This window comes from Callorhinchus milii, unplaced genomic scaffold, assembly GCF_018977255.1.
Source record: "Callorhinchus milii isolate IMCB2004 unplaced genomic scaffold, IMCB_Cmil_1.0 Scaffold3, whole genome shotgun sequence".
In the NCBI taxonomy this organism is placed as follows: Eukaryota; Metazoa; Chordata; class Chondrichthyes; order Chimaeriformes; family Callorhinchidae; genus Callorhinchus; species Callorhinchus milii.
Window position 1 is genome coordinate 68,768,513 of NW_024704744.1, and position 22,858 is coordinate 68,791,370.

The 22,858-nt window shown below is 40.0% G+C and overlaps 1 protein-coding gene across 1 annotated transcript; it reads left to right on the forward strand.

The window, feature by feature from the left end:
* Positions 1-661: 661 nt before the first annotated feature.
* nup133 (nucleoporin 133) lies at positions 662-22,416 on the forward strand. The gene is made up of 26 exons (XM_007894460.2): positions 662-879; positions 3,006-3,130; positions 3,598-3,701; positions 4,977-5,075; positions 5,567-5,698; positions 6,191-6,361; positions 6,593-6,748; positions 7,730-7,800; positions 9,560-9,707; positions 10,280-10,430; positions 11,329-11,486; positions 11,830-11,921; positions 13,012-13,175; positions 13,677-13,771; positions 14,100-14,324; positions 15,484-15,606; positions 16,211-16,310; positions 16,474-16,725; positions 17,658-17,791; positions 18,654-18,812; positions 19,348-19,483; positions 20,134-20,252; positions 20,495-20,575; positions 21,069-21,133; positions 21,295-21,380; positions 21,909-22,416. Exons 1-26 carry the CDS (start codon positions 713-715, stop codon positions 22,043-22,045), a joined length of 3,450 nt encoding a protein of 1,149 aa, XP_007892651.1. The 5' UTR covers positions 662-712; the 3' UTR covers positions 22,046-22,416.
* The last annotated feature ends 442 nt before the right edge of the window (positions 22,417-22,858 follow it).

Sequence of the window (22,858 nt, forward strand, 5' to 3'; positions counted from 1 at the left end):
GTCGGTCATATCTGTTGTGAATAGACCTAGATTCTCACTTTGCTTCTCTAACCTGGTCACACTGCGCTCTCTCTCTCGCTCTCTCTCTCTCTCGTGTCTGCTCCCTCTCCAACAAAATACTCACCATCCAAAAAACCTCATGGTCGACGAAAACATCGACATTTTTCTCCCTCGCTGTAACCTGGATGACTCCAAGCGACACCTTCCCCCTACAACAACAACAACAACAACAAGATTCCATTTATAGAGCGCCTTTCACGTCAGGAGGACGTCCCAAGGCGCTGCACAGTTGGGTCATGACCCGAGCATTGGGGGGAAATGGTCAGGGTGAGGGGAGGCCACCCCACCCCTCACCACCCCAGCTCGGGTCTGTCTGTCTGTCTGTCTGTCCAGTGCTTTGGGACGTCTTCCCCCCGACCTGAGAGGCGGTTTACAAATATAATGTTGTTGTTGTTGTTGACGCCTCGCGGCCACGGTTCGAATCAGCGGCGCCGTCACCACAGCAGCCCTCTGGCCGCCAGCCAATCAGTGATGCCGTTCCATGAACGCGTGCGAAACAGAACCAATCAGCGGCGCTGGCGCGGCATCGGGCGGCGGGCCGCGCATGCGTGCAGGAGCCGGGCAGAGCGAGCGAGCCAGCGCGCGCGCGCGCGGGCGGGCGGGCGGTTTGAGACGAAGCGGCTGCTGGGGCTGCGGGTTCGCTGTCGGCGCCATGTTCTCCCCGCGGGCTGCTTCGGCCGTCAAAAGGCCCCACTCGGGCTCGCTCGGCTCCCCCATGAACCGGAGCGGAGGGGCCTTCTCGGCGCCGGGACGGAGGAGCGCGACTGCGGCCGGCGCTTGTGTTTACTCCCCGGCCTGGCGCTGCTCCCTGGGGAACCGGTGAGTGCGGGAGGCCGGGGCGGCGGGACCCCGGAGCAGGCCCTCCTGCCAGAGCCGCACACACCCGGGGGGGTGAAAACCTCCCAGTGCAACAGCTCCTTACGTTATCACACACGTCTCTGCTGCCGGGTTTGTGGGGGTCCAGAGAAGAAACTAACCGTTCAGTGTAACGCATATGTACTTGGGAAGCCCTCCCCGGTCTTGCTCCCCACCTTCCTCTGCGACCTCCTAACCCCCTACCATCCCGCCCGCTCCCTCCGCTCAGCGGGCTCCGGCCTCGCCCGCCCCACCATTGGCGGGTGGGCCTTCTGCCACACCCTGCGGTCCCTCTGCCTGGCCCCCCCACCCTTGCCTCCTTCAAGACCCATCTCAACACCCTCTACGATCATGCCTTCGATCACCCTCCTCCCCCCCCCGCCTCCACTCTCCCCGATCCCGACCCCCGGGCTCGGGTCCGAAACACTGACTGTCCAGCACCTTCGGGACGCCCTCCCAATGTGAAAGGCGCTACACAAATGTTGTTGTTGCTGTATGTAGCATCTTTCATTGTTGTACATTGAATTTATGCAGCAGCTTTCAAACCTGCAGCAAATTGCATTTATATAGTGGCTTTCACCACAACCACAACAACTTGCATTTATATAGGAATTTTCACGTCAGGAGGACGTCCCAAGGCACTGGAGAGAGGATGAGTGCCGTGCAGAACCAAGTGCCTTGTGTTGATCACCCTCCCCGCAATCCTTGCCACCTCCACTGATTCCCAAAGGATTGACTTAAGGAGTCTTGTTCTAACCTTTTCGAAATTCCTTCTGCTCTGCTGTTGATGTTTGATTCAACATTGCATTTACATACTATAGCGACCTGCACACAGGATAGTGTCTCATGGCGCTGTTACTTGTAATGTGTTTTTGAGGTTTGCAGTTTCTGCATTTTAAGCAACTATTTATTATCCAGTAGGGTAGTCTTACAACAGGTGGGATAAAAGGTGTATGGGTGGTCACTCAACTCCTACCCCCATAACTGCCTCTGTTTGATTATTTTGTGCCTTCAGTCTCCTACCTATGTATATCTACTGGATATCAATAATAATAATAATCCTTGCATTTGATATTGTGCCATATCATGTATTCAAGGCATTCAAAGTGCTTTATTCAAGACAATCAAAGCGTCTCACAGAATATACTTAAAAGTGAGTTGACTATATATTTTGTGGGTGAAATGAGGCAGCCAATTGTGCCAATTTGTGTCCTACAAACAGTCGTGAATTTGGTGAATTTTTTTTAAGGGATGATTATCGCCGGAAAAGTGATCTGCCAGTCGACTAAAGGTGGTATCAACTATCTCAGGAATTTGCATATGTAGATGGGATCCAAGGAACGATGTTTGGATACTCTTTAAGTGTGGTGATGGTTTCTGCATGCTGTGCGCAATTGGCTACTGGTTTTGCCCACAAAATATACAATCCACTCACTTTAAATTTTGTGTATATACTGTATATTTACTGTACACCCTGTGAAGCGGTTTGAGATGTCTCGAAGACCTGACAAGGCGCTATACCAAATGCAAGGATTATTATTCTTATGTATATGATGCTATATAAGTGCAAGTTGTAGTATTTGAATACCAAAATGATTACTGCTAAAGTTTAATCAAACTAGGCCGTTGTCCAATATTGTACAATACAGAGAGGTACAGAGGAGTGGAAGGGATTTAAAAAAAAAGATTATTAAGATGAGTTACGCTTTGAACACTGAGCTGTGAGAAGAAGCTGCAGTCTGTGTTTCATTGGATAGAATGAATCAGTTGATGTGATTTACAACCTATAGTGATTAATTAAGTAAATCTTAGGGAAAATTGGTATGTTTTTCACTTACCTGTCACGCATAGCGGTTGTTGTCTCAAATGAATCATTTAAATGGAAATCTGGTCCATTCCTTATGACAATGTGAAATGGGTATGCATTTTTTAGTAAGCTGAAACCTAAAGTAATCTAGTTTGAGGTACACTTGGAGAAACTGAATGCTTCTTTCTCATTCCTACATCCTTATTTTCTCAATCTGCTTTCTTTCATAATATTGGTTTCAGAATTGTGACTTGTAAGTTTTGATGAGCATTATTTCTTTCAGGTCAACTCTAACCCCAAACAGAACAGCACAGTACCAAATGGTTAGTGACACTGTGAATTATGATATCAGGAGTTTTGGATCTTCTCTTCCTGTTAAAGTTATGGAAGCTTTAACGCTAGCTGAAGGTAATTTTTGTTTTTGACGCAATGATACAATGGTGTGTTGCATGAAAAAAAATTATTGCTCCTTATTGCCTCAAACCATCTCAGCAATTTTTGTCAAGTGTAATGATGGTTTTTATAGGGGAACATTGCAGTCAGTTATTCTTTCCAGTTTCTTCCTAGTTTTCTGGCTATAGTAATATTTAAAAGGAAACTATTTTCTACCATTTTGTCCTACAATCCTAAAGTTATAAAAGAGATGGATATGTTTTACTGTGACCTTAGTTGTACATTGTTAATGTCTTGCTCTTTAGAACTGCTTGTTGGAGGCATTTTGACAATTGCTGAGATGTTTTGATGTATAAAGATCAACTAATATGTTAGTTATTTTGGAAGGTAATTTATTTACTTATTACAGAAATGAAGCCATTTTAGTATGAAAGTATACAAATGCAGAAATTACTAAAGTTTTTTTATATATCCTTTTCTAGAGGATGAACCAATAAGTGTTAAAATAAGTGAAAGTGGATGGACATGGCTAGTCTCTGGTGAAAAAGTGATTTTCTGGAAGATTGGACAGATGTCTGTTACTAAGGTAATAAACTGCACTACACTTATTTTTCTTTGTATAGAAAATGGTGAATTTTATTTTAATTTTTCATGAAAATTTGATAAGTCAAGGAGCGGAATGAGAGGGTGCTGGTTCAGGGTTGCACAGCGGTAATTTCAGGACAGATACCCAGAACTAGAGGATAATTGACAACTGGAGCAGATTGCCAGTTTAGAATAGCTGTACTGATGATGATGATGGTGGAGTATCAGCTAAAGGCTGATCTAGTGCATCACATACTCTTCACTTGAGAAGTGAGAGTTGGATCTCCGCGGCCTATACCTCAGACTTACCAAACCAGTGTGCAACCCAGGTGTCAGGTTTGACTCACATCTGGTCCCTGACCAGGATTGCCTTCTTCCACCTTTGCCATTGCCCACCTCCAACCATACCAACCTCCAGATGGAGCTGAAACACTCGTTCATATGTTTGTCACGTCCTGACTCGTCTTCTCAAATGCCCTCTTTGCCGGCCCCTGCAGCTCCACTGTGCACAGGATCCAGCTGATCCAAAACTCTACCGCCCACATACTCATACGTACTAAATTCTGTACCCCCATCACCCCAGTTGTAGCCAGGCTCCACTGGCTCCCTATTCCTGAATGAATTGATTTCCAAGATCCTCACACTCGTTTTCAAATTCCTTCATGCCTTGACACCTCCCTACCTCTCCGACCTGCTTACCTCGCAACCCACAACCCACTGCCTCTGCTTGACTGGCTCGGGTTTTCTGCATGTCCCTCGAGCCCTCCGTTCCACAATTGGTGGCTGAGCTTTCAGTCACTACAGCCCAAAACTCTGAAACATTCTTCCTCTATCCCTCCTCCTTGCCCCGTCCTTCCCCACCTTTTCGACCGTATCCACGATCAGTGTTGCGTTTCGGAATGCTACCCTGTGTGAAGGGCGCTCTATAAATCAAGCTGTACAAATAGATCACCAAAGCTTTTTTCTATCCACCCCCTACAAAAACATCTACAAGGTTCTGAAATAATAGTCATTGAGCAATATAAACTGTTAACTTTATTGTCAGAAAGTGGTTTGTGGCCCATTATTCTTGGCTTCTAGATTGTGTTTTTTCAAAACTGTTTTAGAAAGGAGGAAATAAATAACATTTTAATGCAGCTAAATACAAAGCAAAAGAATTGATGCAAGGAATATAATGTCTCATTGGAACAGTATCTTTAAAAGGATAGTTATTATATGTATGCTTGCATAATAAAACATTTTTGTTGATTCAACTTAATGTTTTTTAATCCAACAGCTGTCTGTATGTAAAGAGTTGCAGTTACCACCCAGTGAATGTCTGTTTGTAGCAGATCTAATCGCTGTATCTTATCAGAATGAAAGCAGTTCTGTACAGGTATGTGTTGTTGATTTATATTAAAAGTAATTGGTGGCAATGGGTATGCCTAACTTTATTTGGAACTACAGTAGCTATTTATTGCATTTTTTTTAACAGCAATAACAAAATTACATTTGTATAGCACCTTTCACGTCGGGAGGATGTTTAAATATCTGAATTACAAAAGTATATCAGTAAGAGCAACAAAACTTTGCACAATCTTAAAATAGATCTTATATAGAACTATAGTCTTTTCATATAGGTATTCCCCCATATGTTTAATAGCCTATAAAATACCCTATATCTGAACTATCTTGAGTAGCTTGCCTTTTGCTTCTTGTGAGTTATGGGATTATCCTAACCCAGTGAAATAAGTACACATCCTCAATGTAGATCTTGAGTAGTTGGATTAAAATGCCTTTTCACCTTCCTTCATGATATGTTACTTAAGGATATTATCAATCATGATTGAAATGGTCTAATGGTTTCTTCTTTGCATTCTTTTACAGTCCTTGTCCGTCATGGCAGCCTCCAGAGAAGGGACAGTACGATACTGGCCCAGCCTAGCACATGAAGGATCATTCACAGAGATAACTGTTGATTTGGGTGGAAATGAGTGTGAATTTTTGATTGCTATAATGGTAAGTCATGGTTCCAGCAATCATTAAAGTAAGTGTTTGAAATAAATCGATCCAGCTTATTTTTTGTAATATTATGTTAGTTTTATCAATAGCAACATTCTTACATTTCTAGATTTATTTTCAAAACTTGGGGGATGTTCAATTATTCAGAATGCTGGCATGGGGTGTCCTCCTGATGCAAAAGATGCTGTGTAATTGCAATCTGTTGTTGTTGTCTTTAGCCTCCCTACTCGCATGGGGAAGGCCTTGCAAGGCCAAATGTGGTGACGTATGATACTCAAGGAATATAAACACTGGAATGAACTGATTCAACACAGACCAGGAATGAAATTGTGAACCTTCTTGGTCTGTCTGGTTCATTATCTCTGCTCTGCATTTGCTCTCTATGAGCGTTTCGGGTCATAAATTTTTGCCTGAACCTTTGAATCTCATTTAGCATATTCCAAATGCTTTGAAACCTAGCTAACAATTCTATGTTTTCTGTAATTCTAGGGAGGTGGATTTATTTTGGCTTCCCATAGCAACCAGTTGTTGCGATTAACACCAGATAGTTCAGGCAAAGTGAGTCAGCGTCCTGTGCAGCAGAGTCAAGGCATGCTATCGGGATTAAGTCGCAGAGTCTCATCACTTTTTGGTATTTTGACACCAACTTCAGATGTTGTGGTAAGATTTTACTATACTACAGATCTACACAACGCTGACTGGAATATTTCTTAATGTATTTTAATATATTTACATTATTGATTTTGTTCCCATAAGAAAATCTATCAACTTATTGCAATAATAAAAAAAATGTTTTATAAGTATGTATGGACTCCAATTATATAATGTATTTAATGTATTATGTGTTATAAGGTGAAATTAACTCTGGTAAATTTACCTTCCCCGTGACAGCTGAAGAGTATATTGTGGGATGAAGAAAATGAGTGCCTGTATACACTTACTTCTTCCAGTCTGAATAAATGGGAAGTGGATGAAACATCAGAGCGACATGTTCTCAGTTGGGATTTAAACAGAGGTTTGAAGGAATATCTGGCAGATGCAATCTGGGTAAGATGTAATGTCAGAATTAAGACTATTTTAATTTTATGTGAGTCATGTGCTCCGTTTGATTCGCTCCGTTGTTGATGGGCAGAATCTCTGCCGTGCCTCCTTCCTCCTCACCTTCAAAATTCACATTTGAGACCCAGTAACTGTGCCTCCCCCCCACCACCCCAGCTCAGACTCCCAGTTATCCATGTGATTTTGAAATGTTCCCACTCTTTTGGGATTTTGTGTTTTCAACCTTTCCCCATCTCTTCCTAATTAGAAGGTCTGAGCTCTTTCTAAAATCTACTACCACCTCCCACCCACCTCCAAATCTAGTACTTCATGTGGGTTGGCAGTATTCCAGAGCACTACTGATACATCACTGGCTGGACTTGGAAGGGCAGACCAGTCACTGAAGGCAGGAAATCCTCCCACTCAACTCCTGTTAACCCTGCAAGTCAAAGCCCTAATGGGTGGGGTAGCCCTTGGTGGACAAGCAACGGGAAAGCTTGCCAGACAGTGATATCAATGACAAGCTATGTGATTTTAGCTGGTTGGACTCCAGCAAAACCCCAACACACGCTCTAGGGTCCCCAAGCCTTGGCTCCTACCAACATAAGCCTAATGCTTTCTGGAATTAGGTAAGCAGGATGTGCCCCTCCAGGGAGAGAGTGTGCATTCCATTCCAACAATCTATCTCTGGAGTTTCCACGTGTAGGTGGGATGCAGGGAATTCTGAGTTTGATTTCGATACTTCTAATCATGGAGATGGGTTTCTGTGTCTGTCAGACATCCGGCTGACCCTCTCCCCCTCAAATAAAAAAGCTTAAATGAAGCGTAATTGCTGACTTTATGTTTTATGCCAACAGTTTAGCTCCCACTGCCGGTCACTGGCATGACTTCTGAATTGTAGTTTGTTTTATGGGGAGATGAAGGAAATTACTGTTAACCTTGCACATAAAGCACAGTGGTGATTTTTAAAAAACTTTTGTTAAATTTTAGGGTTTAGATGAAAATTTTGAAGCTGTTAAGGCTGGAGTCAAAGTTCGTTATCTGGATTTGCAGCTGAGCAAGTAAGTTATTGTGTATTGCTTTTTAATTGATGGGCAACATTCAAGTTTGAGCTAACTTTTCCATAGTAGACATTTCCATATTCTCTTAATGATGAAGGAATATCTGGAATATTAAGAGAAGAATGATTAGTATGATACCTAAGATGATCGATTCAGTTCTCATTTTCCATTGCCAGGTGTGTCACCTTGGCACAAGATCAGTCCCAATGATTGAGGAGAAAGGAAATTGAGGAAAAGAAATTTAATCATAGAATTATACAGCACTGAAGGAGGCCATTCAGCCCATCGTGTCTGTGCCAGCTCTTTGAAAAGTGCTATCTAATTCAGTCCCACTCCCTGCCCAGCAAACTTGTCCTCCCCGTAAGATTTGCCATTTTGTACAAATGCAACTTAGAAATGTCTCAACAGTTACGACCATCTTCAATTCCTTCCTCAACACAAAAGAGGCAAATTACACACACATGGTTTCAGATAAGTTTACTAACTGCAAAGAACCATTCAAAGCACTGTGTAGTTTTCTTTCTATTTGGGAAAGAGTAAGATGAAGAATAGCTCACTGTGAGAGTCCCGGCAAAATTGCTTTCTGTATATAATTGTGGAACCACTGACTTAGTGGAACCACTTGGGAGTTACAATACAATATAATACAAATTCAAATTTATATAGCGCCTTTCACATTGGAGGATGTGGCAAGGCGTTTGACAGTGCTGGCTTGACAGTGTTACAAGCATATTTGACATTTTGAGGGCTTTGGTGTAACTCCCTATAGTAAGTAATATTTAAGTCCAGCTTTACCTGTTTCAGCTTCGCTTGCAACCAAACGATCCAATATGGAATGTAGATTGACACACGGACAGACATTTTGTCTTTATTAGTATAGATAGATTATTATATAAAATTATATACATAACGGGGAGGGAGAGGGGGAAGGGCTAAACCCCAGCCCCAGGTGAGGCCCCAACTCGAGCCCCAGGCTTCACCCTCCCCGGCTGGTTGTTGCTAGGCCGTGGTGCGGAGGAACCCGGAAACCCCGTGGCCTTAACGAGCAAACTCCGACATGGAGCCGCCCAGGAGCAGCAGGAAAAGCAGCCGAGCGGCTGCCGACAACTCCGCTCGAGGCAACTCCCACCTCACTGCTGCCATCTTGTTTCCGTCGCTTGGCTTTGCCTTAGTGCATGCTGTGTGCTCCGTGACGCATGATGCCACAGCGCCACTAGGAGTCAGCGCGGCCACCAGGTGTAACTGTAGTGTACATGTAACTGCCATACATGTGTGATGAGATTTTATTTAATATAACTTATCAACGATAGGATATCCCCGAAATAAATATGCCCGTGACACTCCCCCATGCAAGACCTTTACGCTGAGGTATAAATCATGTCTATGTCAATTGGTTATTGATTCTTAGTGGATACACAGATACAAAGACATTACGTCTTTATTAGTATAGATAGATGACTAGAAAGGCCTTGCATATTAAATCCCCCAAATAAACTTAGTTATTCGCATCATTGTTGCTGGTTGGACATTGTTGTGCACAAGTTGGCTGCTGCATTTGCTTACAAAATCCATTCACTACACTTTATAGTGTATCCTAGAAGTGTTTTGATACGTTCTTGCAGTGAGAAAAGTGCTGCATGAAATACAGGGGTTATTTATTATTATAGTATTATTTATTATTATAGTATGACAATTTTTTTAAAGGGAACCTTTATGTTAGGAAACTTTTTGTCTTTAAATTATTTTACTTTTTTTTTAGGGATGGTCTTGTGATTTTAACAGCGACATGGAATTTGAGTGATGAGCCTTGCCTGATCTACTATACTTTAACCACTGTCCAGGATACAGGTTATCAGATATCTGATGACATTAGATTGGAGGTCACTGAATATGCACCAGAGTATCACGTAATGTAAACTTTGTGCTACTATTGTAAAGGACAAAATACTCTCTCCATTTGGTTCTAACAAACTCTCAGTAAAGTTGGCATATGTGTTATGTAGTATTGGAAATTAGGATTGCATCCTCAAGGTTGTACTACAGTTATTATTGTTGCTTTTAATTGATTGTACTATACAATTAGAATTTTTCAGACTGTATGACAATTGCTTCCGAACAATTAAACCCAATGAAAAATTAAATGTTTAATTCCCCACTATAGATAAAACGTCACTTGCTTTTTTCTTCACCCTGCTCCATCAGTCAGACTGAGAACTGATGACTTGTTCATCAAGAGATTAGGGCCTCACGTCATATGGATTCTTCGGACTTTCCTCCATACTTTTCTTTTTTGGAGATGTATTTTAAGACCTGAATTCAGAATTTAAAAAATTGCAGAAGCTAATGGAAGAAACGGTATTTGTAAGTTTGAAGGAGAGGTTTATCTTTTAATGCACTTTGTATTGTATCTGAACATTGTATTGGAACATATTCTCTGTCAAATGACGATGTTTGACTAATCTTGGATTACTTCCTTTAGCCAGGTGAAGACCTACCATGCAGTCGATTTCTGATACCTGAATTTTCTAATCCAGCTGCTTACTTGTACTCTTCTGATATAATTTTTGCATGCTGTACTGGAACTGGGAGGAGCTCCCTGCCACAGGAAAAAATAGTATTGAATACACCAGGTATAGTTTTCCTTGAAACATTTCCAATGTATAAAGCATGACCAAATTTGATTTGAAATTCGTATTCTATCATATTGACATGCTAGTTTGAAAAAGATGCTTCAGTGCAAGCAGAGGAATTGGATCCAGGTTGGACATTGGTGTCTTAACAAGTTGGTGATTCCAATTATTTCTGAATTTAACCCTTAGACCGTCGACAGGTCTGTGAGCAAACTGGTTCTGTACTCTTAATGTTCTTGCTGGGTCATGGATACAAATATGGTCTAATGAACCTATTGTCCTGTATATAGGAGTCCTGTAGCTCAGTGGTTAGAGCACTCGCCTCGCAAGCGAGACCTAGGTCCAATTCCCAGCAGTGCAAAACTTTGGGCAAGTTTCCTTATTCCACACGGCTGATAATAATCCATTAAGAAAAAAACCCAATGATAATTTGGTCACTCAATCCATGACTGTTTGTGGGACACTGCTGTGCGCAATTGGCTGCTGCGTTTCGCTCACAAAAAATACACAGTCAATTCACTTTACAGTATATTCTGTGAAGCTCTTTTGAGGTGTCTCAAAGACATGAAAAGCACTATTATCAAATGCAAGGATTATTATTAGGTTTCTTGCTGTACTTTCTAGCTTTTTGTTTGTTCAGTCTGTTCTGTTCTCTTCACAGAGAGTTCGCACTCAGAATAGTGTTAGTGTTGGTGATTCTGGGACGGGTAACAGAAATGTCAGTGATTTGAGGGAAAAAAGGGTCCAGTCCTTTGCGGCCCAAACCTTAAAATATTGCGAATTTTTGAAGTGTATTAATTAACTAAGTGATTTGTAATAGTAAGTAGCGTACCCTGTATGGAAACCTGGCAAACCTTATGATTCCTTGACCTCTGGGATTTTCTCATTGGTTTTACAGGTGATGGCATCTTGGGTGCTGGTAGCTGTGCTGGTTCACCAGTCATCTTCTGTAGAAATAGTGGGCTCCTTGCTATTGGTCCTAAAGAGAGTGTATCTACATTGCCTGAAAACATCGAAGATTCACTGGCCTTGGCTGCTTCTGAGGCAGCACTTGAGGTATGCTTCCTCCAGTTTCACAGTATTAGGTTTAATTGCTTACATATTTAATCCAAATGTTTTTAGCTGTAAAATTTTAATTTTAATGTAATTATACCAGAACAGTGTAAACTGCTTCCTTCCTGGAAACTACTGCCAAACGTCAACTAGTAATGCTTTAGACAATGTTAAAAGTTGACCAATTAAATTCTATCTTTTCCCACTTGTTCCCCCAATATTTTGCATTTTGGATACTGACAGTGCTCCTTGTAGCTGTTGCATTATTGTTGATTTACTGAAACATAAAGTCTATATTTTGATTGAATGTATATTGGGATTAAATTTAGTTTTTTCTTCCTTTAAGAGTGATGCAGGGCAATCCTCTTCCAGAATGGATGTTGTACCACACGAAGATAAAACAAAGCTGTTGAAAACTGCATTTGTGCTGTTTTGTAGGTAAGGTGAATGCCTTTGGTCAGAGCCATGACCCGCTCTGCCTTCCCTCACCTCCGTAACATTGCCCAACTCCGCCACTACCTCACCCCTCAGGCTGCTGAAACTCTTGTTCATGCCTTCATCACCTCCAGGCTCGACTATGCAAACGTCCTGCTTGTCGGCCTTCCCACTCCTCCCTCCACAGGCTGCAGATAATCCAGAACTCTGCAACCCGTGTCCTCTCCAGCACCAAACTTCGTGACCCCATCTCCCCTACTCTCGCCCGAATCCATTGGCTCCCTATCCAGTTCAAGATCCTGGTCCTTACATACAAAGCCCTTCATGGCCTCTGCGAACTCCTATTCCCCTAACAATCCGCCCGTTCCCTCCGCTCAGCCGGCTCTGGCCTGCTCCATGTCCCCCGACCACCTGCCCCACCATTGGCAAGAGAGCCTCTGTCCCCAACCTCTGGAATTCCATCCCCCAGTCACTCCGCCTCGACCCCTCCTTAGCCTCCTTCAAGCCCCACCTCAAGACCCTCCTCTTCGACCATCCCATCAGCCACCCCCTTTCCCCTCCCTTCCCCCCCCCAGCCCCAGCTCGGGGTCTGAAATGCTGTACTCTGTCCAGTGCTTTGGGACGTCCTACTGACGTGAAAGGCTCTATACAAATGTAATCTTCTTGTTGTAAGGCATGTTGTAAGGTTCAAAATCGTGATGCTAATTTCAGATGCAGGAGAATCCTGTTATAATACCTTTCAATACTGTGCTACATCACTTGTATAACACTTGAATTCTTTACTAAATAACATTTCCAATAAAAGTGGATCATTTATTCATATTGTGTGATGGTTTTAACATAATGCAGTAGTGCAGCCTCATGTTTTGGTCAACTTTGCATTTTAGACCAAAATCCCTGTTTAAAACTAATGTGTTATGTACACTGGAGAGGTAGATTGAAGCTGATTAGGTTTTTGTACACTGTGTTAAACTGAAGAGAGTTTGTTTTTCTGATATAACATAATTTTATTGGTTTAATGACAAATATTGAACCCATTCTGCTGCTGGTCTAAGCATTCCTTTGTTTATTTTTTCGTAATTGTGACATACAGAAAGGATGTCATTGGTGCACAGACCATGTTGGAAGACATGTTTCCAGAGGAACATGATTTGGAACAAGATGAGGACCTTAACAGTGCTGTGGCACAGATTAGCCTTGATTTGATAAACGATTATCCTGCATGTGACCCACGGTGGGCTGAGTCTGTACCAAATGGTAAGTAAGGTTTTGCCTAGTTTTACAGGAATGTTTGGGGAAACGATGTGTCTTTTCAAAAACAACACACCACATCAATATCCCCAGCTGTCTCTGCACACTGCATAAGATATCTATATCTGTACCTTCACTATATCAGTTACACAAATGGTTTCTTTTGCGACCAATTGGATATAATAATAATCCTTATATATATATTCCAGAAGCACATTCTACTTGTGTTGGGATAGCAAAACAACATACTTTTTATTCCCAAAAAATCATCATTGTATTTCTACTCTGTCATCTCTTGCTTCTTTCAGTGACATTAGTGTTCTGAGAATGATGGACAAACTTGATTTTCATGCTGTCTTTTTTTTGGAGGTGGGAATGAGTGTTTGGAGGAGTACACAATTAGGTTCCATTACATTATTACTACTGTAGAAGGAAATATTTTACTCCAGAAACAGTTCATACAGTTTAGAAGAACACATTGTAAGGTGATTATTTGTACATTTACAGATGGAGGTCAATTTAGCAACACCTCCCTTCTGCTCCTTCACCAGCTGGAAGATAAATTGAAGGCATATTACTGTTTCATGGAATTTCTTCAGGAGGTAAGTTGTGTTCCATTCTGTAAAAACAAAATAAAATAAATTCTGCATTTCTATATTAATTTCTTTAGCAAGAAATTGCTTTGATTATCACTACACTTGGACTTTAGTGTTTCATGTAAAATAGGTTACATGGAATTATGTAAAAAAATTATAACCCAGTCACTGGTTATTTGGCCCAAGTAGTCTGTACCAGTGTTCATACTCCACATGAGCTTCCATCCCTCCTAATCTCTTTTCCCATAACCCTCTGTTCCCTTTTCCCTCGCATATCATTGTTTCCTCTTAGATGTTATAAATATATCAATGGTTTCTTAAATTTCTTTTACAGGTTGGATTAATTAATCGTCTTGGCACGGTTATGGTACGAGGAATGCCAATGGCAACTCGACTTCTGCTTTGTGAACATGCTGAGAAGCTTTCTGCTGCCATAGTACTTAAAAACCATCACACCAAGTTTCCAGATCTCGTTAATGCTGCTATTATCTGTGCTTTGAGCAAACAAAATGAAGGTGTTCCACAGAATCTGACTCCAGCAGATGTATTCTTTAGAGAGGTTTGTTTTTTCTTGCATTTACTTTCTGTAAGGTTATTGTTTTTCAATGGTATGAGATGTAACTTGAGCCGATTTTATTGTAAAATACTGTTGAATGAACTATTGCTTAGATCTGTGTCTTACATAACTGTAAGATGTCTGTAACTGTTTGTGATGTCTTCTGTTAATTATTTACAGCATGAGATAAAGCTTGGTTCTATCTAATCTTTGCATTTGTTGTTGTGCATATAATGTTAAGATGTTTTAAAGTGTTTTAGAAAGCAAACATAATTGTCAGGTAAGGAGAATAACATTTCCAGGAGTTTGGATATACCCTTTGAGATTATTATATTTATTCTTCAGAAAGTATATTATAGTTCAGTCCTGCCTCCTGCCAAATCTATTCTTTATTGTCTTATTGTTGGGTAATCTGTAGACTTGGATTACAGTAGGGCAGGAACTCATAGCTTCAATTTACTCAGATTACCTGTGAGCTACAATTTGCTTCATTGCCTATGGCTAATTCTTCATGTCTGAAACGAGTAGTGGGGCATAACACAATACAAAATTACATTTGTATAGCGCCTTGAGAAGAGGGTGATCGAAGGCACAATCAAAGAAGAGGGTCTTAAGATGGGTAACAAGTACCAGTGGTGTTGAGGGCCTTGAAGGTGAGGATGAGGATTAATAAGTAAGGTGGTCAGGAGCCCAGGAAAGATGCTTGGAGAGTAATAATAATAATAATAATCCTTGCATTTGAAATAGCGCTTTTCACGTCTTCTAGACATCTCAAAGCGCTTCACAGAATATGCTGTAAAGTGAATTAACTGGATATTTGTCGGCGAAACGCGGCAGCCAATTACGCACAGCAGTGTCCCACAAACAGACGTGGATTGAAAAAATGACCAATTTATTATTGTTTTGTTTTGGAGGGAATATTATTAAGCGTGTAGAGTAAGGAAACTTGCCCAAGGTTTCGCCCTGCCTGGAATTGAACCCAGGTGTCTCACTTGCAAGGCGAGTGCTCTAACCACTGAGCTGCAGGACTCCACAAGTCTCCATACACTTGACAGATTAGCGTACACAACGCCAGGTTAATGTGTCACCTTTTTACTGACTTCTGAAGTACATTATTCTGAAATGCACCCATTTTATAAACTATTGTCCAATTTCTGTACAGGTATCACAAATTGACTCTGTATTTGAGTGTTTGCTTGAAGAGGAGGAGCACTTTCTGGAAGAGACTCCATCCACCTCTCTGGAGTGGGCTCAAACAGTTGTAAATGTAAACCACGTCTTGAAGGTATTGCTATTTTTTTTAAAAAGAAGACATTTAGTTGCTGCAGTGTATGTGTTCAGTTTCTCTAGACGTTGTACCTAATCTACGGCTGATTTGGGAAATGGTAGATGCTGAGCAGAAACTGGGTGATTCTCTCAGATGGAAGGAAAATTGTTAGCCAGTACACTGGGAAAAATTCCCTTCTCTTTTTTGAATAGTGTTGAATGGGACTGTTAATGTCCATCTGAACAGGCAGATTTGATTTGACATCTCATCTGAAGGTCAGCAACTCCCAACAATGGATATTACTGCACTGTCAGCCTGGACATCAAACTCAAATCCGAACATAGGGCTTGAATCCACAATCTTCTGATTCAGAGTTGAGTGCAACTAAGCCTGACTGACATGTAGTTGATGCGTACCAGCACATATTTTGAATATAGAGTAACTGTAATGCTCCTGACTGTGCTCTGGTAACTCAGCACAGGATGGACGCTTCATGGTTTGCATAGCTCAGTACAACACAATGCTGTATATTTATCTCCAGAGTTATGTGAACTACCCTCAGCATATACCCACCAATTTGGGGATATTTTAAGACATTTGGATTCTTTTGGTTCCGGTACAGGATATGTTGCAGGCAGCTGTCCACTATCGACATAATAAATGTTCCCTCTACAAGTCTGGAGCAGAGGTGGAAACAGAACCTGAATGTGTTCCTTGGACAGGTAAGGAAGACGGCATTGACACGTTTGTACATTCTGCAATGTATTTAAGAATTATTCCTTGCCAAATGTGTATCCTAGATTACAATTTACAGCTTAATCTTACAAGCATCTTTTTACTTTGTTCATTGTTTACATACTTTGTTTTCCTGTTTATATTGTAAAGCTTTCAGTGGTCCAGGTGGAATACGGAACGTGATTGTGCGGCAGAATGATATCATTCTAAAAAAGGTGTATCCCCATGTGGACACTTCATTGCGGAATACTCTCCTGGAGCAACTAGTAGCCCTGCTTGATTTCTACCTGGATGGCTATGTGTGTCAACTCAAGTCTGTCGACAAACCTGATAGCCAGGAAAGATACAGTAAATTGGACATGGAATATACGCAAAAACGCTCAGACCTTCTATCACCTTTACGTATGTAGAAAGAATTATTGTTTTAAAGTTTTCTATAATTGCATTCAAGTTTAAGTGGAACTTAGATTCTGTGACATTGGTATTTTGATACAAATGTATGATTTGGGCGACCAGCAGCTTACAAACTGTCAGCTTCCTGGTTTGGATCTCATTCCGGTTTGCTGGTCTCAGCCATGGCTGCATGGGGAGGTTAAAATTGCCCCGATTTGGGAGGATAATATCAGCCGGGTTTACTGGTCTTAGTCTGTCCTCAGCACCCTCTGCTAGTATGCATGTTTAGCAGCCAGGTGGGGACAGGTGAGGCTTGGCTATTGCTGCCTACAGTTGTTTGGTCTGCCAATACTCAACACCTTTCAACAACATTGCCAAAGGAAATCATTTTCAATATTATTAGCTTGTCAGTTGTATGACAACCTAGTTTCTTAGAACTTCAAAATCAGATAGTAGTTTTTTTTATTAAACTGCCAGATAAGCTTCAGATGAGATGTTGCTTCCAATAATGGCTGTAATAAACACCTCAAGAACACATATTGCAGAATTTATGCAAGTATTTCAGGGTTCCAGCACATTTGCTCACAAAATACACCCACATCACTTAAAGTCAATCCACTTGACAGTATATCCAGTGAAACGCTTTTGAGATGTCTTGACAATGTCATAAAGCACTAAATCAAATGTAAGGATTATTATTCTCCCCACTACCTCACATGAAAATGATGGGCTTGTCGTGCCCCTAATGATGGCACTGACTAAATACTTTGTTACTTTCAAAGAACATTCTAACAATATGTGAACTGCACTTGAATTCATAAAAACTAATCATAAAATGAGATCTTAAAATCTTATTTTCTAGTGGGGTATCTCATCTGACGCTTATAGCTTGATTTTCTTTCATATTAATAAATATAGCAACTTTAATTTTATGTTTTTAGTTTCTCTTGGACAATACCAGTGGACTGCTGCACTGGCAGAGAAATACTGTGACTTTGATATTTTGATACAAATGTGCGAACAGACAGACAACCAATCCAGGCTACAGCGTTACATGACCCAGTTTGCAGATCAGGTAGTTTTTCCTCTGGTGTTTACGTTGACCTTCAATATTATCTTGGTGCTGTATATTTTATATTTGTGATGTACAGCAAATTATGTGTCATCCTGCTGGGAAAATACTTACTAAGCTTCTAGCAAACCTGTAATGAAACATTTTTGCTTTTTAAAAAAATCTCATCAGAGTAACACAGCAATATGTAGAGCACCACTTCTGTACAGTTTTGAGCAGGCTTTTGATTTCCCATTTCAAAATTTGAGCCTGTTTATCGCTGTCATTGTTATATTTTCTCCTACTCTTCTGAGTGAAAGAGGGGAAAGTTGGAGGGGTTTGCTCAATGCCATTTTATGTGTTTTGTACACGTGATTTAACTTTGGAGTGATGTTTATTTTGTCAGCATGGGCAGTCTTTTATGTTTATTGACGATCATTCAACACATGTGGCTACTTGACTGACTCCCAAGTGAGTACCATTGACCTCTTTGGTGACCATCATAACACGTGGATCTTAAAAATGAATCACAAATGATGATGAGCCCTGATCATTTATTTATCCATCATTGCACAAATTTTGTTGTTCATGTATCTATTGTAAAAATAGAATACACATTGGAGGCCATTAAGCCAAGTTCTGGGTGATCTAGTTTGCATCTTGTGGATTATGCAATCATAAATCTGATTTTGTATTTGGAAACAACAACTTGCACTTATATTGCACTTGAAATAAACTTGCAATCCGGCTTATTTTTTTCAAGTATAATTCAGAAATCCACGCAGTTCAAACGCTTATTTTGTTAAATCATGGTGCATTTAAAAATTGTTTCAACTTGGATCAATACAAAGAGAGGAGAAGCTAATGCAAGTGCCTGGTTTCACAGAATTTTTCAGACTTCCTATTTCGATGGTATATGGAGAAGGGAAAACGAGGGAAGCTTCTGTCGCCACCAGTCTCCCAACATGCACAACTCGCCAATTTTCTTCAATCGCACGAACATCTTAGTTGGCTTCATGAGATCAATGTCCAACATTTTGAAAAGGTACCTGCTTTTTCTGTTGTGATTGACTGACCAAATATATTCTAGAAATTTACTAAATTTACACGCAGCTGTTCTGAATGTCCTCTTCTGGTAAATTGAATTCCTCAGTTGGTCTGTCTTCAAATTCATTTTTTTTTTTCTGTGTCAGTCTTTGGCATCTTACTGGAACCAATTATTTTTTCTTGGTTTAATGGGATTTAGCATAAATAAATAACATGATAATCAGAGGGATAATTTTGGCGTGCTCATTAGAGGGATGAAATGCAGGTCCTATTCCACACTTGATTCTCAACTTCTGTTAGATGGATGTTTCCCACAAAGGGAAATATTCTTGTCAACTTGGAGCAATACTGTTTTTGGCCTTAGCTGGAGTTATTGCATGGTGTAAAGGAATCAGAAGAATACAAAAAATTGGTTCCCTCAAATCTCAGCTCTAAAATGTTTGCTTGTTTTGGGTTTTATCTAATCCAGTGAACTCCATCTATGATGAGAATGCATTTACAAATGCGAGTGTAAATTAATTTAATTCTTGCAGGCTCATGAGACATTATTGAATTTATCAAATGTGGAGGTGCGTTGTTTTGCAAAGAAGAAAACCCTCCTGAGCCTCAGTAAACTTTCAGCATTTGCTTCAGATGTCCCTGAGGACTTTTTGCAAGAGAAGATGGAGGGTAAGATCTGGGTAGTTAATGTACTTTTGCTATTCCTGAAAGAGGTCTGGTTGTTTAATATCATGTTTTTTACAATATGGTTTCTCTGTTGTATATGATTTACAAGAGACTTGAAGCAAACTTGATTTATTCAGAGTTTCTTGTAACTCTATAGATGCAATCCGTAATTAGCTTTCAGAATCTCTGCGCATCTTTGCTTCTCAAATTTTCAATATTGCCTTTAAATATTACTTAATTTTTATGTTACTTAAATATTACTTAAATAAAGTTTCACTTAGTGTGGTAGGAATTTCTAGTTTGTTTTAGATATGTTAACATTAAAGTGAGTCAGCATGTTAATACTTGTGAAATGGAAAATTTGTATCCTGTTAGAACTATCTGTTCTATCGGTAGCTTGTCCTGAGTCTTTTTGAAATATTTTAGTGATGTGGTCCGCCCCAGGCTTGGCACTGAATTATCAGCTTAGACTATAAGCTTATGTCCCAAGTGGATCTTAAATCCATAATTTTCTGAGAAGGGTTTAAGAATCTACCAATTGAACCAGGCTGACACCTCGAATAAAACTTGGTGAACAAATAGTATGTAATGTAAGTGCTGGGGATCTGTATTCCTCTCTGACTAACCAGTTCTCTATGTTGTATTATTATAAGAAATGAATGAGCAAGAGCGATATATGCTTCATCAAGAGACTTTGCCAAAGGAACTGCTGGAGATGAAGATGCTCAATATGAATACCATGCCGGTCCTATCTGCTTCTCAGCTCATCTATGTAAGTGTTCCATCGAAGATGTAAATGTACAACAGGTTTATCAGCCCCTGGAGAAAGGAAAGTTGTATTGTCCTGGAGATATTCAAACATTAAATATTAGTGATGTTTAATAGCATTAGCTAGTGCCTGTAATTATTATTTGCCAAAAATAAATATTTAACACTGTATTCAGTAAACTACAATGAGCTGGACGGGGTGTCTTTTTTGCCATTCAACCTAACTGTTCAAATTAATTTCTGTAGCTTTACATCAGTGATGAAAATACAAAGGCCAATGAATATGATTTCAAGAAAGCCCTAGATCTATTGGAGTATGTTGAAAAGGTAAGGACTTTCCAAACCTAGCACACCTAGGCCTGAATAGAATGGACTTTATGCAGAATATGGGGGCTAGTGAACATGGGACAGGGAAAAAATTGCCTACGAATGCACAAGTCACTCCAGTATAGTTCTGTGAAGCACTTTGAGGTGTTTCAATAAAATTAGGCATATCAAAGACATGGTGCATATTATTTAACCCTTCAGAGTTTTTGTCAAAGTGACCATAGTTTGTTAACTAGACTGGTTACTAACTTTTGATGTCATCACACTTTACCGTTCCGTTTTTTTAAATAATATTTTCACTGAAAGCTGTAATTCATGATTTTCCTCAGTGAATCTTTGCTAGATGATACCAAATGCAAGTATTATTATAATGATGACTTGTCATTATTTCTTTACCAATGTTTAGAATAACAGGAGATGATCAGTCTGATTCATAAAATAATTGGTTCAGTCAGTCTGACTAGGTTTTTTTTTCTCTCTGTTGCTCCTCAAGGAGGAAGATCTTGACACGGATGCCCTAAAACTTGAAATCTTCTGCAGAGCTATTCAGCGAAACAAGTGAGCCGTTTTTTTTTGATCATTTCTTTAACTTTTTTTAAAAGTATTTGAAAGTACTGCATGTATATTGATAGATCCAAGATGCCAAATGCAAATGACTGTAAACATAATTAAAAGTTTTACTATTTCTCAGTGTGGCAATATTTCATTTATGATTCCAGATGGTCTTCTGATTTAAAGGATGACCCTGTTGAAGCTGCAAAGGAGACAATATTAATAAGGATTCTAGACAAATTAAGGAATGAAGGTAAGGCTAACTTTCTTCAGTGCTTTAAAACATCACAGTTACTCCATTTTACTCAATGAAGCGCTTTGAGATGTCTCAAAGACGTGATAAGGCGCAATATCAAATGCAGGGATTATTATTATTAACTATTAATCTTTTAGCAAAAGGTGAATTGCAATAGCCCTGTCCTGGGGTTTCTGGTTATAGTCCGTTCCCTATATTCGACCAGCACTTCTGGCTTGATTTTGGTTGCATTGCTAAATATGCCCAAAAGTACTAAAGCTCTACATCTAATGGGAGGAACCATGTGATGCCATCATGTTAAAAAAGCCATCAATGAATATAAAAATACTAAGCAAAGTATTCACTATATACCTAAAGTTTATTCTGCTAATTTAGTTTAATGGGTCTGTTCAATTAATTGTTCAGCAATTCTCTTCAATTAAGTGTTTTAGTTTGTGTAACAATTTTTAAAATTTGGTACTTGAACAATCAGCACTAGTCATTGTTCAGTGAGAATACATCAATTTTAATTTTGTCTCATCGTAGGAGTTCAGCTTAAAGATTACTTGCCACCGGTGAAGGAGCTGCTGAACGAAGATTATCTGGGAGCCCTGAGACTAAATTCATACTTTGAATTCCTCTTGCAAGCAAATTACGAACATTACATAGCGTTGCAAACGTGATTGTAACTTTTTGACTTCTGTCCGTGCTCCACTGGCTCTTTTGGATGACCAAACTACAATCATTAAACTTTTATATCATATAACATTTTATACAGTTTGAAATGTAATAAAATGTTCACATCCAATTTACTCAGAACATGCACAAACTTATTCCTTCCCCAAGATGGTGCAGTGCTACTGATTTGCAAGATTCAAGGTGTATCAATCTAGCTATTACAGTACATAATACAGCTATATACAGAAATTACTGTTCTGAGGTATGAGTATTCTTGTTTTTTGCCCTGAATTTTATGTATCCTTCACATTTTGATAACTAACCTTAGTCAAAAGAGAATGCATCAAATCCAATAAAACTATTTTATAATGCCTGATATACAGATTCTTATTCTGCTCTTTAGAACTAAGAAAATTGCCATTTACTATTAATGGAGCCCCATCTTGACATAACATAACATGTAGGAGCAGGAGTAGGCCATTCAATCATGGTTTTAGTTTCTCCAACCAGGGGAAACAATCTCCCACTATCTACTCTATCATGCCCTTTGATGATCTTACAGGTTTCTATAAGATCCCCTCTAATTCTTCTATATTCTAGAGAATATTGGCCCAAATTGGTCAGCCTATCCTCGAACTCATCCCCTTCATCCCTGGTACTAACCTAATAAATCTACGCTGCACCCCCTCCAAGGCAAGTACATCCTTCCTTATATAAGGAGACCAAAACTGCACACAGTATTCCAGGTGTGGTCTCACCAGGGCCCTATACAGTTGCAGCAAGACATACCATTCGCCTTCCTAATTGTTTGCTGCACC

What these genes read in the sequence shown, in the direction of transcription:
- nup133 (XM_007894460.2), top strand. Translation starts at nt 713, where the DNA reads ATGTTCTCCCCGCGGGCTGCTTCGGCCGTCAAAAGGCCCCACTCGGGC. An exon ending in AGCTTTAACGCTAGCTGAAG is followed by an intron (nt 3,131 to 3,597) that starts GTAATTTTTGTT and finishes ATCCTTTTCTAG; the next exon opens with AGGATGAACCAATAAGTGTT. An exon ending in AATATGCACCAGAGTATCAC is followed by an intron (nt 9,708 to 10,279) that starts GTAATGTAAACT and finishes TACTTCCTTTAG; the next exon opens with CCAGGTGAAGACCTACCATG.